Source organism: Festucalex cinctus, chromosome 15, assembly GCF_051991245.1.
Source record: "Festucalex cinctus isolate MCC-2025b chromosome 15, RoL_Fcin_1.0, whole genome shotgun sequence".
NCBI lineage: Eukaryota > Metazoa > Chordata > Actinopteri > Syngnathiformes > Syngnathidae > Festucalex > Festucalex cinctus.
In genome coordinates, this window is record NC_135425.1 from 12,567,900 (window position 1) to 12,587,000 (window position 19,101).

The 19,101-nt window shown below is 38.2% G+C and overlaps 1 protein-coding gene across 3 annotated transcripts; it reads right to left on the reverse strand.

The window, feature by feature from the left end:
• Positions 1-254: 254 nt before the first annotated feature.
• Positions 255-17,815, reverse strand: nup155 (nucleoporin 155). Of its 3 annotated transcripts, none has more exons than XM_077497909.1 (34): positions 17,637-17,815; positions 17,243-17,412; positions 16,612-16,749; positions 16,222-16,318; positions 16,075-16,145; positions 15,899-15,991; positions 15,178-15,441; positions 15,030-15,103; positions 13,677-13,768; positions 13,492-13,589; positions 13,209-13,379; positions 13,034-13,134; positions 11,234-11,401; positions 11,036-11,146; positions 10,859-10,953; positions 10,705-10,790; positions 10,083-10,224; positions 9,924-9,990; positions 9,494-9,609; positions 9,254-9,354; positions 8,987-9,120; positions 8,730-8,921; positions 7,654-7,792; positions 7,445-7,580; positions 5,987-6,140; positions 5,803-5,907; positions 4,583-4,737; positions 4,371-4,500; positions 4,068-4,181; positions 2,835-2,955; positions 2,640-2,750; positions 2,239-2,375; positions 2,044-2,150; positions 255-924 (listed from the first exon to the last, which is right to left on the reverse strand). In XM_077497909.1, exons 2-34 carry the CDS (start codon positions 17,382-17,384, stop codon positions 786-788), a joined length of 4,101 nt encoding a protein of 1,366 aa, XP_077354035.1. In that variant the 5' UTR covers positions 17,385-17,412; positions 17,637-17,815; the 3' UTR covers positions 255-785. The 3 variants fall into 3 exon arrangements, with proteins under 3 accessions (XP_077354035.1, XP_077354036.1, XP_077354033.1); XM_077497910.1 differs by having other exon boundaries at positions 9,933-9,990; positions 17,243-17,430; XM_077497907.1 differs by having other exon boundaries at positions 17,243-17,430.
• Positions 17,816-19,101: the final 1,286 nt, after the last annotated feature.

Here is a 19,101-nt window from a genome sequence, read left to right on the forward strand (position 1 = left end):
CAACAGTTGGACAGTCGCTGCATCTTTTTTTAAATTATTTGAAAATCCTTGTTCTTCAAATTTCATGGAATGGTTCGGTTTTGCTGTAATCTTCCAAGATTATAATAAAATGTAATATTTCACTGTGCGCAGTGAATCTACATACTGAAATTTTGTAAAATAATTTACTGAGATGCACATCCCAAAAAAATGAACTATAAAAGTTTTTTTGTTTTTTTTTAACGCATGATGCATTGATAATAATCAACAAAACATCAAAATCAAACTTCTTTATTCACACCAGGCTAAAATACACCACGCTAACATTTCAGCGCAAAAGGACAACAACAATTGCAGCATTTTGTGATGACTGTACAGGAAGCATTGGGTGCCGTTTTTAATTAAACGTAATTGCAAGAACACAAAGACGTGACATCCCTCTGCGGCGTCGCATTATGAGCAATGGAGACGCCATTTTAAGGCGAATAGTCGTGGGGAGGGATGGCGGCAATCATGCCAAAAATTGGGAAAAAAAAAACAGCCTCATAAACATATTAAAAAAATAATCTAATTGTTTTTATGTACAATGTCAATAAGAAAAACAGGTGAAATTAATTTCACCTTGGCTAAACGTCTTAATGATAAGTCCAACTGTTTGTTCATATTAGGTTAGTCCTAAAATTTCATACTTTTTTTTGGGAGTAGTGCGTAACGCTGACTGATACCTGAATCCTGTCCCCACCGTACAAACGTGACAGATGTTTCAGCCAATCGAAAAAAAGGCAACAGAGGGAGTTTGGCGAACGTCATTGAGGTTTATCCAGTTTGGCCTGCAGAGACTTGAAGTTGCCGATAACGTACCGGAGGGCGGCGTTGGGACTGAGGGACTGCAGCTCCACCAGGTAGCCACAGATGTTGTCCAGACACATGTTGGTGAAGCGGCGTCTGAGACGGAGCGGAACGATTTCGTTGGCGATTGGAATGAGTAGACAGAGACACAAAAAAAAACAAAAGTCATCCATCTCCCCACAAAAATAAAAAATAAAAAATAACGTTTGCGATTCAAGAATTTTATAAGCATTTTTAAATATTTGATATGTCTGATTTTTGAGTGTAAAGTTGTGTATTTTCAAGGAAAAATAATGCATATTCTTCAAGAACTAAGCTCAAATTTTTTCAAAAGAAATATAGCACAATACACGTTTGAGACCTTAGGTGGTAAAATTATGAGGAAAAATTACATATATTTTAGATAAAAGTTGCTAATTGAGAATAGTCATATCCTTGAGCGACAACTAGAGGTGTCAGGCAATTAACATTTTTAATCATAATTGCATAACTTCAATAAGTAACTCACGATTAATCACAAATTGCACATTTTATATCTCAATTTACATCTAAATTTACAATAAATGCATAATAAAATATTTTTTTCCCTAATTTTTCATACTCTTAACATAAAAGTGGGAAGAAATGTTAACCAAATAGAAATATGGTTGCATTTTTTTAGTAATTGATACAGTAATTTCATAATTCGTTAAAGGAACTTTAACTTAATGCAATATTAACACGCTAATATTGACAATTTTTAAAGATAAATTTGTAATATTGCCAAAATAAAGTTGTATATCGAAGAAAAAAAAATCTATAATTTTGAGATATAAAGTCTGATAATTTGGTAATATTATGAGAATAAAGTCATTTGCTTGGGAAATAAGTCAATTTTGAGAGCAATAAAAGGAGATTAAGTATATGTGAGATAAAAAGATATATATTTCATATCTTAATGTTGTAATGATATACAAATAAATCTGCATATTATCAAAATAAAAACTAATTTTTTAGATTTAAGTTGTAATATTACAAGAAAAGCCTCATATTTTCCAAGGGATAATGTCTAAAGCTGAACATTTTCAAGACTGCACATTTTCAAGATAAAGATTTTTTTTTTTTTTAGATTGAATGTTAAGTTAGACAGTCAGTGCAAAAGCGACAGTCGACACACATTTGACGCTTTGGCTCCCTCTAGAGGCCATATGTTGAACTGCTACTGAAGCAGCTTACCTTTGATTCGTGGGCACTCTGCTGGGGTCTTCCACGTAATCTGTCAGAAGCAATTGGATGCACTCCACCACGTGTAGCGGCCTGTTCAGACGCTGCCAGCAAGGATCCTACAACGGACAAAGCTTATGCATATATACTCCTATTTATTTGTGAAATGACTTAACCAGCTCGTAGCTGTGATTTGCAGCGGTGTACCTTAGTTTTGAACAGTTGGTCATAGATCTCCAGCAGACGCGGGAGCGGCACCCCGATCTCCTGCATGGTTAACGAGACGAAGCCCACATCCCATTTGAGGCGGCATACCTCCTGCTCTAGAAATGTCACCAGAAATTCTGCAAACACACAAAATACACGGTACTTTTCTGTAGTGATGGGCGAGTACACTTTATAAAAACATAACATGTTACACACAGAATGTATAATAATAATATTGCAATAGTAGAGAGTGAAATCCATGGTGCGAGTCCACAGAGAGGACACGCTTGAACAAGCCGCTTATAATGACAAACACTTTGGCAACTCGCAAGGGACAAGAAATTATTATAATTTTAATTATACCGCTATCATCATACATCGCACCAAAGCTGAATGCTAACCTAGTGGAAAATATCGCGGCGTTCCCAAGTAGAGCTTGCCCAGCGACACCAGCTTCAAATTGAGGGTTCGCATCCTGTCCGCGGTACCCCTGGCCACCGTGTCAGCCAGTTCTGCCAGACAAAGATTGGCAGCAACAAAATCAACAAATGATGAAATCATCATGCAACCTTTTTATGTGTTGTAGGACTAATGACCTTTTTCTACGATTTCCTGCCAAAGCGAGTGCACCAGAATTGGATCAAAGTGTCCCGCGCAGTGAATGATGGCCAGCTTGCATTCGGACAGTTTGAAGTGGTCGGCGTATTCCCCGTAGAGCTGCACGCAGGAAGGAGATCACGTTTACAAATTATTATTAGCGACCATTCTGTTCATCGAATGCCGAAAGGTGGATACACAAATTAACTCTGCTTTCTGCCCTCTATTACAGCTAAAATTTTTACACAGTTCCACCTTAAAAACAAAACAACAACAACAACAAAAAACCTTAGATCTCCAAATATGAACTAATGTTAAATATTAACAATGAAAATCAATATCAAAATCACCCTTCAACATAGGAGTGCTCGATTATGAGGAAAATATTAATCATGATTAATTTGGTAATAACTAAAATCACAATTAAAAGAATAATTTTTTTGTACAAAAAAAGAAAATGCTTAAACATGTAAAAAATATTAAGACAAATACATTTCTTTGAAACACTATAATTATGCAAGTTCTTTTTGGACCAAACAAGATTTATTAAATTCATCATTTTAATATAAAAAAGGTACAAATATATAAATTGAATCTTTTATTTTTGTTTACGATTATGCCAATCTTGTAATTGCACAGCCCTACTTTCTGTTATCTATTACACTGATTCTCCAAATTTTTACACCGTTCCACCTTAAAAAAAAATCTTATCTCTCCAAATATGAACTAATGTTAAATATTAGTGAAAACGAATAGCAACATAACCCTTCAATGCAAGGCTGCTCAATTATGAAGAAAATATGAATCATGATTAATTTGGTGGTAATTGAAATCACAATTAGGACAATCATTTGTTTTTTTGGTACAAAATAAAAAAATGTTAAAACGTAAAAAATATAAAGACAAATACATTTCTTTGAAACACTATAATTATGAACGTTCCTTTTGGACCAAACAAGATTGATTAAATTAGTCATTTTCAAATAAAAAGGTGCAAATATAATAAATGTAAACAACTCAAAATTACCGGGTAGTATTCAAAATCTTATTTTTGTTTACGATTATGCAGATTTTGTAATTGTGGAGTGTAATAACTGAAACTGTAATTGAATTTCGATTAATTGCACAGCCCGACTACAATAAAGCAAAAACAATTACATTAACTCAAATGGCCTCTTTCCACTACGATTCTGATAATAATCATACATACAGGATGTTAATGAATTTGTTACCTTGGTGATGTCCATGAGATCCATATCCAACTGAGAGATGGCGTTTTTGACCGAATGATGACTGGAGTTTTGTCGTAATAGTGACTCTTGAATCTGGACTTGGATGCGCACCACCTAGAAGAATTCCAAGCGGTCTTTCGTGTATGGGCGGATTACTTCAGTCTACAAATATTTTCATCTTTCAGACATGATCTGGGAGTGATTCTTGCTCGCAACTTTGGTCAGGGCCAACAATGATAAATGTCAAACCTTCGGCACTATTTAGACATTATTTTTACAGGATCAAGACAGGCTAAAAAGCACCTCCATCTTCTCCTCCAGCTCATGTAGGAACTCGCCGTCTGCCGCCTGAGACATGAGGCAGGAGGAGCTCTTAGCGGAAATGATGGCCCGGGCCAAGTATTCCAGACGCTGCATGAGGGAGATCTCAGTGCTGCGTGCATGCACAGACGAGAAGTACATTGGTGAGGGTACGACGACGACATCATCATCGACATCATCATCATCATCGTTACCTGTGTAAGTCAGCAAGGCGGGCCAGCACGTGGGCGGCCTTGCCAAAGCTGCGGTTCTTCTCGTAGTAGCGCCACAGCAGGTCCATGTTGTAGATGTTGTTCTGATCCTGCTTGATCATGTACATGAGATGCTCTTCCAGGTATGGCGAATTCACCTGGCCAAGACAGGATCCAATTGGAAAAGATAATCGGTTAAGATTTTGGAACTAGCCTTTGCCTTTTTCCAATGGCCTGTTTTGTCCACCCAATTTAAGACTTTCTTTTACTGTCTAACTTCTCAAGTAGTGCCACCTAGTACGGTGCAAGGTTATTCCAATTAACGAAAACAAAAATACTAAAACTAAAAAAAAAATTGTTAATAAATTAAAATATAAACAAAAATGCTCTTTAAAAATATAAAAACTAATTGACACCCACTATAATTTAGTGATAATGTCCTTCATTTCAGTCTCTGGTAATTAATTTAATGCATGAGCCTTTGGGGATGATTTCAAATGTGATTTTAAGTAACCGGAATAAGGACGTTTGAAATTGAAAGTATGTCACAAAGATGTGATGTCATCTCGCAGCAGCCAATAGAAAAGCACCTTCAGATGACGTCGTTCCTCGGTGACAATTTTGCGTGTTTGACTTTTTGGCTCGCCTCGCCCGCTTTTTCATTTAACTCAGTCGAAATGCAACCCTAGGTAAGAAATGAGTTATTTTTCATTTTACCATGGTGTTTATTAAATATCACACACAAGTAATACACATTACAAAAAAAGAACAAAAACTAATACTAAAACTAAAACAAAGCATTTTTGAAATAACTAGAACTACTAATTAAAGTAGACTAAGTGCAATTTCTGGAGAAATTGCATGGGATAAATCATGACCTCCTAGTTATTGGACATTGGACTTTACCAACTGTTCCACCGAGCAGTATGAGACACCTGGTAATGATGATTAGTTATCTGTCTGGAAGTGGGCGTGGACATTAAATTGTGCGAATACCGTAAGTAATGTGGAATCAGACGATATATACCCTGGGAGGCATGCATTTTTGAAGCACGTTGAAATTTGAACAGTGTAAATTGGAAGTATAATGTGTGAGGTGTTATACGGCAAAAAAGTGTGGAGAATAAAAGTCACAATAATATATGTGGGAATGCTTCAGAAATAAAAACTAACTAAAATGAAAATTCCAAAGCTGGTACAGTGTACCTAATAAAACACGGTACCTGTAGCAGCTTGTCCGTCAGATCGGCCTGGATGAGCCAGTCGTACAGGGCGATGTGAAACAGCTCATCTTGTGACCTCTGGGCCATACTGAAGATCTGCTGAAACTTGAGTGGAAAGAGGTTGTCATTACAAAAAAAAAAAATGCAGAAAATGTACAGAATCAAACATCCATTCGTCGCTCACATGGGCTATGGCTTCCTCGTTACTCAGCATGTTCGGGTCCAAGGTGAAGACAGGGGGCCCTGGCTGCTTTGGGACGTTGGGGGACTGAGGGGCCGCTTTGCTTTGGTTTACCAGCTCCTGCATGGTGTATGTGATGCATTTATAACAGGATAGCCTGCGGGCGGGGGATGAGAAAATGTCAGCAACAAAATCCATCAACAACTTATTGTCGGTTATTGCAGTGATTTTGGTTGTTTTCCATCTATCCATTTTCTTGACCGCTTATACCTCACAAGGGTCGCGACTCGCGAGGGGTGCTGGAGCCTATCTCAGCTGGCTTTGGGCAGTAGGCGGGGGACACCCTGGACTGGTCGTCAGCCAATCGCAGTTGGTTGTTTTGACCTTCGGCTTATTGATGACTTGATACCGTTTGTGTAAAGTGTTAGGATGCTAACGCTCCCGTGTGACATCACGTCAACGCTTGCTAGCGTGCTATTTAGGCTAGTATACTATTGAAGAGTCTCACATGACGGTGGTTTATTTGTGGTGAATAATTTAACTGTTAAATATAGCCTTTTATGTCAAATAGGTAAATTGAGTACATGCTAGTTTTGATACTGTACTGGTCTCTTCATTCGCAGTACATTTCTGCCATCATGTGGCCTCTATAAGAAATTATAATAGAGAGGTAATTTCCGCAACATGAGTAGTTTCACAAAAACAAGAAAGAAAAAAAAAAAAATTGTGAAGTGCGGCCACAGAACTGCGCTAACAGTGAGGCAAGGTTTTTAATTATAGTTTTGCAATTTACATTTTAGTTAGCTTTGATTTAGTTTTGAGTTTTTATTTAATTTTATTTAGTTAGAATTAGTTTTCAGGGTGGTTCTCTTAGCTTTTGTTATTTAATAAATGCTTAGTTGTCATTTAGTTTTAGTTAGTTTCAGTATTAGTTTTAGTTAAAAAAAAAACATGTATTACTTGTGTGCAATATTAAAAAAAAAACAAAAAAAAAAACAATAAAAACACTATGGTAAAAATAATTCCACTTCAAAATCACATTTAAAATCAAAAGGTTCATGCATTAAATTAAATTACCAATTATCAAAGACTAAAACAAAGGACATTTTCACTGTAATTATAGTTAGTTTTAGTTTTGTAAACTTAAAATGCAGTTTGTTAGTTTTTGTTTTTAAAAAAAACAACTTTTGCTTTTATTTCGTTAACGAAAATGTTTATTGAATTTTAGTTTTTGATTTTTCGTTAGTTTACGTAAACTAAAATAACCTTGCAGTGGGGGAAACACTGAAATATCTCAATTTATTTCTTTTATGAATGTCAACAGGTGATACAAGTTAATTGTACTGGAAATGCATTTAATCGTTCTGCCTGTCACTATACATTGCTGCATGGATAAACAGTATCATCAAATCATTTTAGGCTCAATTAAGGAAAATTGGCTAATTGTATGACCAATCTCACCTTTCCTGGTAGGCCAGCTCTCCCACCTGGTCCTCCTCAGGCTTTCCACTTTTGTAAAAATGAGGGCCCAGCTTGTGAGGGTCCCTCTTGTCAGCTGCCGTGAGGCAGAGCTCGAGGACGCCCTCGTAGAAGCGCACTGAGATACAGTACAATTGCTGCCAATTAACCACCGTGAGCTGTGATAACGGCAGTGTCAAGTTACACGCTACCTTGTCTGTACTGGGAGCAAACCAGCGGCAGGTCCGTGTACTGGCTGATCTTCTGGTAGAGGCGCAGTGACTCTCGCAGCGTTTTCTCTTTATCGACTTTGTTCTGGATCTGCTTGGCGCTCTGCAGCAACTCGTTAGCCTTAGTGGAAGAGTGCCAACATTTGAAACTCCAGAATGTGCATGATGCAACTATTTGTCGATTTCAAAGGCTAGATGATTACGGAGGACCAAAACTGCCAAGATTAAAAATAAATAAATTACTAAAAGTGAATAAAAACGGATATAAAAATAGAATTCAAAAATTTAATAAAAAAATAAATAAAAATAAAAACAACAAAATATAAATATATCCATAAATAAATGTAAAAATAATTCAAAAATAAAAACCGATAAAATAAATAAATAAATACAGAAATAAAAAAATATAATTAAATATAATTAAGAAATAAAAACACTTTGCTCTCACATTTATTTCGTGCTACAGACGCTCTGCCAGGTCGAAATGTTATTCAAATGAGAGAGCGGTTTAAGCGTGTCTTGGGTTGGACTGCGCTGTTGCAAACTGCCTGTCATTGGTCGACTGAGCGACTCGGCGAACAAGGAAATCTCGCCGGCTTGCATTGGAGAGCATCTGCAGCACAAAAATGTGAGCAGAGCATTTTTAATTATTGATTTATATTTAATTCTTTTTATTTATTTTGACATTTATTTTTATATTTATTTTTTTTGGATCTCGTTTCTTATTTTTGTACTTATTTTTACTTTTATTTATTTATTTTGGTCTATATTTATATCTTGTTGTTTTTACTTCCATATTTTATTTAATTATATTTCTTATATCAGTTTTTATTTTCACTTTTTGTCATTATTTATTTACTTATTTTTAATTTTGGCAGTTTTGGTCCTCCATAGAGGATCGGCGGGGTAGTTGAAGTGACACAATTCCATTTTTTTTTGATTGCGCATCACCCGGCAACAACCAGCAGAGGGTGCCAACTACATCAGACCCAACTGGCTGTAAACCCAAACGGTAAACAAGAAAAGCTAACTTGAAATCCATTGGCTCTGCCACGTACCTTAGAGCAGACGCTGTCGTCTGTGCTGTAGATCAGCGGGCAGACGTCCCGCAGGTGATTGCTGATGGCGTCCACAGAGGCGTTATCTTTGATGTAAACACTGATGAGCCCCGTGATCAGGGCTCCCGAAAACTCCTTCCCCCGTATCACCACATCCTTGAAACTCACTTCCTTCATCTGCTCCTGGAAATCCTACAACGAGCGGTTGGTTGTGTGAGATATTACGAGCGTACGTGTGGTGTTTGTGCAAACGCTACCTTGGGCAGTTCTGTCATTATGAGGCTGAACTGGTGATCGCAAAGGAGCTTCCAGAGCATCAGGGTCTGATAGGAGTGATGCACTAGCGTCTGGATGCGCTGCAGGGACTCTTTCTCACAGACCTGAGCCTTGCCTGGAAAGGATTAGAAAATTACGATAAGATAAAGTGATTGATTGGGTTTGTTGTTGGTTTAGTTACATGGCAGTAAGGGAGGAAACAGACTCTGTAGCCTAGAAACAAAACTGTCTAGATTGTCCAAACTCACTGTGATAGTTACTCAGAAGCTCCTGGACCTGCGGAGAACTGGCGCCGTCTGGCCGCATAAATCCCAGGAGTCTTTGTTGCAGGTTGCCATGAGAACTGAAGCTACAAATGTATCAGAATCAACATAGTGAGTATGACCACAAGACATTTTTCTTTCAGTCTATTTTGAAGTTTACACAATAGTTACTCTATGATATCGCTTTGGGGTGTGTAGAAGTAAATGTTAACTTCCACGTCTTACCTTGCACCTCTGAGAGACGAGGGACTGAACTGGGAGTTTTTGTCCAGAAACTCCTTCAAGTTGTAGAGCTCCAGAAGGACCGACTCCAGATGAAAAGAAGCAACGCTGCTTTCCAACTGTGATGGGAGAAGTTTTCATCGTAACGCGTTATGGAAAATGACTTATATTTGTACGATATGTATTATTATTATTTTTTTGTTTTGTTTTTTTTAGCACTTGTCAGTCTTCACAAGTCTCTAATTTGACTAAAAAAAGACGCTAGGTTGATGCTACTCACTCACTGGAAAAATAATTTTAGTGTTACAAGTAGTTGCTAAATGTGCTGTCAGTCTTTATTCTTTGTGTATTATGATGGACGATTATCAGAGCATTACTGGGAAATGTACATTATGAAAGAAGAAAAAAAAAAAAAAAGCAAAATGATACTTACAATACTGACAGTCTGACTTCCTTTGCTGATGGTTTTCTCCACTGCTAGGCTCCCATCCCAAATGTTTCTGTTTGGAGAAGAAGGAAGAATAATTCACACTGGTTTGACATGCGGATGCCACATACTGATCATTATCGGGTGGGGGTCAGACATACTCACCCGAGAATACGAGCAAAGTAGACACAGACGCCATTGTGCTTCCCGGAGAAAATCACCTCTGGGCCAGCCGACATCGGCGTAATGGGGGCAGACCCCAATTGCGTTGAAGCCATGGGTGTGGCCATGGGTGGGGGGAAAATGCCTGGTGGATGGGACAAATCAATCATACTAGAGCTGTCAAAATCAATCGAGTATTCGACAAGTAATCGATTATCAAATTAAAACAACAATTTTAGTAATCGTTTGGAGACATTTTTTTTATTTATTTAAAATTGACCAAATCCTCTGATTTCAGCATAAAAGAGTAATTGTTCACTGATTTCTGTAGTCCTTGATGAAAGAAGACTGATTAGCTTCTGTGTTTAACCGAAATAAGACATTTGCAAACATCTGTTTTTACTTTGGAAAACAATGAAGAACAATTACTTTTATATGCTGAAATAAGAGGATTTGGGCAATTTTAAATTAAAAAATTGCTCCAAACAATGAGTTGATTATTAAAACGATTGTTAATTTGATAACTGATTACTTGTCGATTAATCTTGACAGCGCTACATACAGTACTTGAATATGCGGCACTAAATATTCTACCTGCACGCAGTCAGATTGAGCAAAAACTCACCGGGTGCTGGAGAGCTCATCCATGGTCCAACATTGCTGGATGGTGGCACAGCTGTAGGGAACCTAATCTGTGCCTCTCCTCCATATCTGATGACACAAGCATGCAGTTAACAATACACGGGGTCCTGGTTGGTTGTATCTTTGTGTCATCAGACCTGAAGAAGGCTCTGGTGGCCCACGCCGAGACCTCTCTGTTACAAGCGTCGTTGGAACAAGCCAAGATCAAGGCTGTGGCGCAGGCCTGCTCCTCCTGAACAAATCAGAAGCATATGTAAGTTTAAACACAATCAGCGAGCGTCATGGTCTCCCGCGTCAAGGAATGAAGTTTTTACCCGGTGCAGCTTGAAGAAGCGCTCGATCTCCTCGCTCTCTCCTCCCGTGCAGCTTACCAGCAGGTGACGGAGCTGCTCCACGGGACTGATCTTATGGAAGATGTGACACCCCTACCGAAGAGCGGCAATCTTGGCGTTAGCATTCTTAACCGGGAGTTGGCATTGCGTCTCGTGCGGAAAGATGTGTGAAAGTGAAACCTTTGCTGAAAGGATGACAAATTTCTGCGGGGCGATGCTGTGCTGCAGGACCACCACGGGCATGTCGCTGACAGGGATCAGGTCCTTGTTCAGGGGAGTACAAATCTTGTTTACCCTCTCCCCGATGGCGCTTATAGCCCACGTATGTCCATCGACATTAGAAATCATCTGCAGGGGGGGGGAAAAAAAAAAAAAAAAAAAAAACTTCATTATATGCTAAACAAGGTGGAGGCGCCATATGTGACCTGCAGCTTGCTTTTTAATTGTCAAAAAAAAAAAATAAATAAAAATGCAGCGGAACCCCATTAATTCAGTTCGGCATTTGCAAATTCGCACATTTTTAACCCTTTTTTAACTTAGCCTCCACTTTTTGTCAAAAATTTTAGCTACTCGCGTTTTTGTGTGTGCTCAGATCAAAGAAATTGGTTGAATTGACAATCAAACACAAAGCAGTGGAAGGGAGCATTCTATTTTCTTCGGATGGAACACAGAAAGAGTCTCACTCTGCTTCATCTATCCTTTCTTTCTTTAGTCTTTCCTCTGGTCTCTTGAGGTCTCCTTAATTTGTTGGAATTTAGATGTTTCTGGGGTTGGTGAAAGATTCTGGTTTGTAACTCTGTGGGTAGTAGTTGGTGTCTGATCGGTGCTGGTTTTCACTTTGTTTCATCTTTCTTTTCTCTGTTCCTTCCTCTTGTCTCCTGACAACTTCATGACTGGCGGGGCTGATGTATTCGGTTAAGGTGAAGGGTATGGGATTATTAGCAGGTTTCAGGTGAATTAATGAGCAAAAACTCACAAGCTTACACAAAAAAACAGAGAGCAATGATGTCATGTTGAATAAACAATACTGAACTCTCTCTCGCTAAAAAATAAAAAAAAAAAAAAATTTTTTTTAAAAAAAATAAAATTGAACATAGAGGCAACAGATGCAATGAAAACAGCAAAGGCCCCAGAATTGAACCCTGTGGAACACCATATGAGAGTGGGGCAGTGCGGGACTCAGAGCAACCAAGGCTAACAGGATGGGTTCTGTAAGCCAAATAGGATCTAAACCACTCAACCAAATTTTTATGTATCTTACTGTTTTCTTGAAATTTACTGTTCCATGAATTTAAAAGCATTTTCTTACATTTATGAAAGACCGGACTTATTTAAATTTACAATTCTGAATCTTTTTAATTTTTATTTACGATTATTGAATTAGACTCATGAAAACATTTTCATCTTTTTCATGCTGATGTCAATGTTTGTGTAACACTTAAATCATTCTAACACCTGTTATTTTAATAAATAAATAAATAAATAAATAAATAAATAAATAAATAAATAATTTAGCCAGTTACTGTCTCAGCAAAATGTTATTTGGAATTTAATGTTTGTGGATTTTTTTTTAATGATGTCCTTGTTATTTAAAGAATAATTCATGTTCCATAATTAATCAATATTGGCTTGAACTAAGTGAATCAAATCAAATCATATCAAAATCAACTCAAAACGAGACAAAAATAAATAAATCGAAATTGAATCGAACTGTTGTGAATCAAAATGAAGTTGATACCCAGCTCCAACAAAACAAAACTGTGCAGTCTACTTTGCCGTTACAATTCTCCTGTACTCCCGAACATTTATTATTGTGTGTAAATGTTATTCAGGCTAGTGTGCTAGCTACCGGTAATACGCTTGATGAGCCTAATGTGAAGATGGCTTCGCCATCCTTCCACTTTCCTCTCCCTTTTGTGGAAAAATATTACATTATAAGATTTAGGTTTGTGGGGGCTAGAACTGCTTAGCTGGTCCCACCTGAGTCTCCATCAAGGGCTTCTTGAATGGGAAAGAGTCATGGTTGATGCACCACAGAAGGTCGCTGTCCTCTGTCTCAGAAGCCGCCATCAGCAAAATGCCTGGGGGGGCGGGGGGTATCCAAAATGATCAAAAACTCTCAATAAAGAAATGCCGGTATATGTTCAGGGTTTACCTTTACTGTGTAGCACCTTGTGGACCTTGGCGGGTTTCTGCTGCGTAGACAACGCTGAGAAACCCGGCGGTAGACGGACGTGAATCAAAGAGAGCAGGGAGGGCCGGGGTGGCGCTTGACTTTCTTTGCCAGGAGGCGCAAAGGGCGTCGTGCAGAAGTACAGACGCACACCTGTGGGAATTTATTTATTTATTTATTTATTTTTTAAATACCAGGTGTGAGAACATGATGTGTAACATACACCTGCACACATGCAATTAGGTGTTTTTTTCCCCCTCTTTACCTGCATGTGTCACAGCAAGCAGGTGGCAGTTGGATGACTCCGATCTGCTTATCACAGAGATGTGGACGATGGGCTTGAAGACAGAACGATCCACTGTCCTGCATGTTGAAAAACTAGCATCAGTTTCCTTGTGTTTCAAGCAAAAGGAGAAAAGGTGGACTCAAAGAACTTCAATGTAGAAATACCTGAGTATGTTTGCGGCAGATATAACAATGCTATTTTGAGACATGGAGGTCACGTGGCTCATAGACTGTCCATCAGCACCTAAGTCATACACCTGACAGACAGAAAAAAAAAAAGTGTGTTTTATATCAACGATCATGTGATGAAAATCTGGGAACTGTATTAAATTTTGAAAAGAAAATGCATAATGTGTACCATAAAGTCTTTAGGATATATACACCAGTGGTTCTCAACGTTTTTTCAACGAAAATTGAAATATTTTTTTCAGCCAAGTACCCCCAAACCAGCGTAAAGCATTTCTAATTTGGGACGGTGGGTGGGGGGACCTTAAAACCAAGTGCTGTGCATTGTCTGATTTATGAAACTTTGGACCTCTATTTGTATTTATGTGGTCTCTTGAACTATTTGGAAATAAAAAGATACATACATAATTTAATTACAGGGAGTCCTCGAGTTACGTCGGAATTACGTTCCTACGCTAGCGATGTAACCCGAATTTCGACTTAAGTCTAATTTCCCCATTAAATTCAATATTTACATCAAAATAATTTGCATAAAAAATCTAAAATACATTAAAATAAAAAAAAATAGGATGCTGTACTTACCATTAGTGCTTAGAGGTTGATGGAAAATAAGGGGGGAGGCTGATGTGGGGGAAAAAAAAAAAAAAAAGAGCAAGAAAAAGCCAGATACTCCCACAAGTGCACAAGCGCGAGCACTAGCTAAGGGCTAAATAGCGGACAAGGGGAAAACACTGCGATATATGGCGGACGAGGAGCCAAAATGGCGGACCAGGTGGAACCGTTGTAAAGTCGAAAAGCCTTATTTAAGTCGAGTGCGCCTTAACTCGAGGGCTCCCTTATAAATAAAGATTTGTGCACATACAAATTTTTATCAACTACTATTTACAGCTATTTATTTGTATCAGGGACAGTACATATTAATAAACATTTCAGTAAATATGCCAGAATTAGCCAAAAGACTATTTTTCATCTGCAGTCCAGAGACAGATGATAACAAAGAATCATCTTTTGGGATCATTGTTCTGTTCACAAAAAGAAATAATTAACTGAATTTTAAATAATGTTTTCAAGTGATTGGCAGGTGATTCTAGATGCCATATGGCAAGTTGGGTTGAACCATTCTGGTATGGGGGAGATTACTAAAAATGAATGGCCTACTGAGTATAAAATTCATTTTATGAACTTACATTTTTCGGAAATATTTACATACAATTTTTAAATATATTTTAAAATCTCACATACGCCCTGGAGCGCCATCGGGTACCCAATGGTGTACATGTACCCCTATTTGAGAATCACTGATACACACCATACTTAGAATTACAGCAATACCTTTAGGGCTCCTTTCTCTGAGCGTGTGAAGAGCGTGTTTCGGGAATTGTCCACGGCAATCTGCACAATTGGGTCTGGAAAGCAGAAAAAACGGTATGATGAATAAACATCAACTGATTTCCTCAGTGTAGGCTTCCCATGTGCTTACCGTCGTCAGAGAAAGCGAACTGGAGCGCAGAGGGGATGAGGAAGGACAGGGAGCCCTTGGAGTGGTTGATCTTGCTGCAGCGCTGACTCAGCCAACTCGCCTCTGCCTTGTAGGTGATCTCGTACAGGCAGCCGTCTTTGCCCGCCATGAAGATGCGACCCAGGTCGGTGGAGGTCACCGAGAGTATGTGGTTGTTGTCGGTGGGGACAGAGTAAAGGGGTTCCGGCAGCAGATGCAGGCCGCCCGACATGCTGTCGTTCAGCCCTGAAACACAAGACACACGCAAACTGGGATGATATATTTATACAGCCAAAAACAAAAAACAAAAACAAAAAAAACAAAAAAAAACAAAAGTGGGCATATGTTATGGAAAAAAAAAAAAACTACATTTTTTAAAGACTGCTATAAAAATTGTCTGCAGTGCCTGCTAGCCATCAAGTGAAATATTACACAAACCTTGGTTTATTGCTCATTTCTGAAAATATGTCTCTAAACATTTATTTTTTAAGAGGAGAAAAAGAAATTTCCTAATGAAGTTGTAGTTTCACATGAACATTATTTGAATAATTTTTGGGGGATGCTTAAAAGGTGAGAAGTTACTTAAAATTTCCCCCAAAATATACACATAATTCTGATAACCGTGGCGTGAAACTATAATGCATTTGGAACAATTAAGGGTTTCCTTCCGATAAAGGCCTTACTCACAACATTCCAAACTCACCAGCTGGGCCCTTTGGGAAGCTCACTCCCAGGATGGATACATCCACAGGCGTAGCCAACACAAGTAGGTAATGGATGTAAGGCTGTAAAATTCCTGGGGAAATAAAAACAAAAAGTAAACACCTTATTGAAAAAGGTCACAGATACAGACAAGTGTACTGTGCAGTGCACACATACCTGGTTTTGGTTTCACCAGCCCGACTGCCAGAATGGTTTCGATGAGGCCATCAAAGTAGGCCACGTCTCCACTTTGAGGCATATTATCACAAATAAATCACATATCGGTTGCACCTTTCGGTCACTCACTGATGCAATTGTACTCACCCGTCCTCATAATTCCACATGAATATGTCATTGTCAATCGTGAGCCATGCTCGAGAAATCTCAGGAAAAACTCCCATCATGCAGTTGAACTGCATACCTGTGTATTATGTTAAGGGAAAACATGGACGCCTTCATTTAAAAGAAAAAAAAAACAAAAAAAAAACAGCCCATTGTACCATAATCATGTTAAATGTTCCATACATGTGAAATATAGCATATTTACACCATATTTAATTCTTGTTAAGATATCTATTTATTATTTACACTGTCCTGACACAGCCCAAACCTGCCACTTGAGAGCAGAAAAAAAAAAAAATACATAAAAAATGTGTAACTTAAATATAAATCCAGTCTTCTTCATCAACCTTCCATTATCAATCAGAAGGATACGGCTGAATTGCTCAACCAGCTCCGGCGGCAGCGGGACTTTGCGCCCCGCGCTGAGCTCTGGCAAGTTGGGCATGCCGAGAATACTTGGGTTTTGGAGAGGATAGTCCATTTCAGACATTCCAGAAAGGGACGGTATATCTAATAGCACAGACATCATGTTAACATTGGTCACAAAAACAACAAGAACAAATTGTATTGAAACAGATTCCTTAAATATTTAATGAACATGTAAATTATAGATGTCAAACTTGTCACTGTGTGTGTCTTGCTGCCTCCCACTTCTGTCAAATGTGCATTATGTTCTTCATTATCTTCTTACAGCCTTTGTCTTTCTAATCTCCTGAGAGAACAATCTCGTTTGCTTCCTCTGGTCTATGTTTAGTGTGGTACAGCACAGCTTTTTTTTTTTAGAATGTTAACTTCCCCCATGAGACAATCCCAAAACAAGGCAAAGCATACATACATATAAATGCCCAGTGGTCGATGTAACATAGTAGTGACAAATTTGCATGCATCTGGACTTTAATAGAGAATATTTACAGAGTTTTTCGTATAACTATTTACTTTCCTCCCAAATTTGAAAGGTACTTTCTACTCCTTTGCCTACCAGGTGCTCCTAGCTCTAACTTACTATGAGAGGGCACGCTGAGGAGCTCCGACAAGTCCGGGAAGCTGCGGTCATCCTGCAGGTATCGGTCGACGAGCCGGGCCGAACTGTCGAGAGCCTGGTCAAGAGCTACTGAGAGGCTGTTGGGTCCGGCGCTGGACGGCATGATTTCAGACTGCCACAGGCCGACCAAACTACCCGGATAAAAAAAAACTAAATAAAACATTTTGTTTAGTGGAACAAAACAAGTTTTATACGTCACAGTGTTTAAATTTGAGTTTACGTGAGTGACGTCAACCTAGTTAGAACAAGTTTATGAACAGTTCACTGTTTGCTAGAATTCTTGGCATGAGTATTAGCATGGAGGCTAAATGCTAGCGTTGCTTAGGAGGCGAGCTGAGCTAGCCCATCATCTTACCCGAAAGGAAATGATGCCGCCTGTTTGGTGAAGTATTCATCCAACGTCAGTTAGTTTAGTAAGAAATGTAAAGACAGTGAAGGAAGGTAAATGATAAAAATCGACAGACACAAAACCCGGTTGCCCGCCAAACTCATGCGCGACCGCCACCGAGGTCAAAGGTTTTCCTTCCGGATCAAAAAAAAAAAAAAAAAAGTTATGACTTTGTAAGTTAATTCGCGAGTATTCTTATTGTTTCAAAAACCGTTTTATATATAATTTATTATCATTTCGGATGATAATATTTTTAAAAATAAAACGTTTATTCTGCTCATTTGGGTTTAAATAAATAAATAAATAAATAAATAAATAAATAAATAAATAAATAAATAAATAAATAAATAAATAAATATGAACAAATCAATTCTACGGCGGTCCAGACGGTCCAATCGCTATCAAACGCGATTACAAAAAGTCTCCGTACCGGACTTTTTCCATAATGTTATTGCCATCCATCCATTTTCTGAATCGCTTACTCCTCACATCGGATACCGTCTTTGATAAATTTATCATATGAAAAACATCACCCATATTTATTTATTTATAATCACATTTAGCAGGACAGAGAGTTAGTAGTCTGCCTCTCAGTCAAGCTATTCAAAACTCCTGTGCGGGCTTACACTTTATTTCTGTAATATTACTTATGAAGGCCAATGCTCAGTTTTTTTGTTTTTTTTTATACAACAGACGTGTTTTATATCAATGATTTTTTTTTTATTTTTTTTTAAAGCGAAGTGGCAAGTGGTTCACTTCTGCAAGATTTGAATTGGTGTGAATGCTCGTTTGCCAATATGTACCCTGTTATTTACAGGCCCACAGTTGACAAATATTAACGACATCCCCTAATCTAAAGTCCAGGGTGTGCCTCGTTTATCACACCAAAAGTCAGCTGGGATAGGCTCCAACTCAACCTAGGAAGGACAAATGTAGAAAATGGATGGATGAGGTGCTATATGTTTTATACTACCCCTAGCAAAAAGTATGGAATCGCCAGTCTTGGACGAGCACTCACTCAGACTTTTTATTCTGTAGATCAAACTCAGATAAAAAGCATGAAACAGTCGTAAGGTCATTCCGAAGTGCAACATCTTGACTTTCAGAAACCCTAAAAGAAATGAAGAAAAAACACTGTGCTGGTCAGTAAATGTTACTTTTCTAGAGCAAGTGCAGGGAAATAAATATGGAATCACTCCATTCTGAGAAAAAAAATAAGGAATCACTCAATTTTGAGGAGAAAATGACACACCCAGTCAATTTCCTTTCCTTAATTGGGCGTCTGCCTCAAATAACATCTGCTCGTAGTCAGCAGTTAAAAACAGTGCATTCATCACACCTTGGAGGGCTGCTGGACCAAGTGGATTGGCAAGAATCATGGCTCCAACAAGGGAGATGCCTCTTTAGACCAAAGACAGGATTATCAAACTTC

Excerpts from the sequence above, each read along its gene's own strand:
- nup155 (XM_077497909.1), bottom strand. The coding sequence starts at position 17,384 with ATGCCGTCCAGCGCCGGACCCAACAGCCTCTCAGTAGCTCTTGACCAG. Across the intron at positions 15,104-15,177 it reads GTTCGCTTTCTCTGACGACG|ACCCAATTGTGCAGATTGCC; the intron begins GTAAGCACATGG and ends TCTGCTTTCCAG. Across the intron at positions 4,501-4,582 it reads CGCCTTGCTGACTTACACAG|CACTGAGATCTCCCTCATGC; the intron begins GTAACGATGATG and ends GCATGCACGCAG.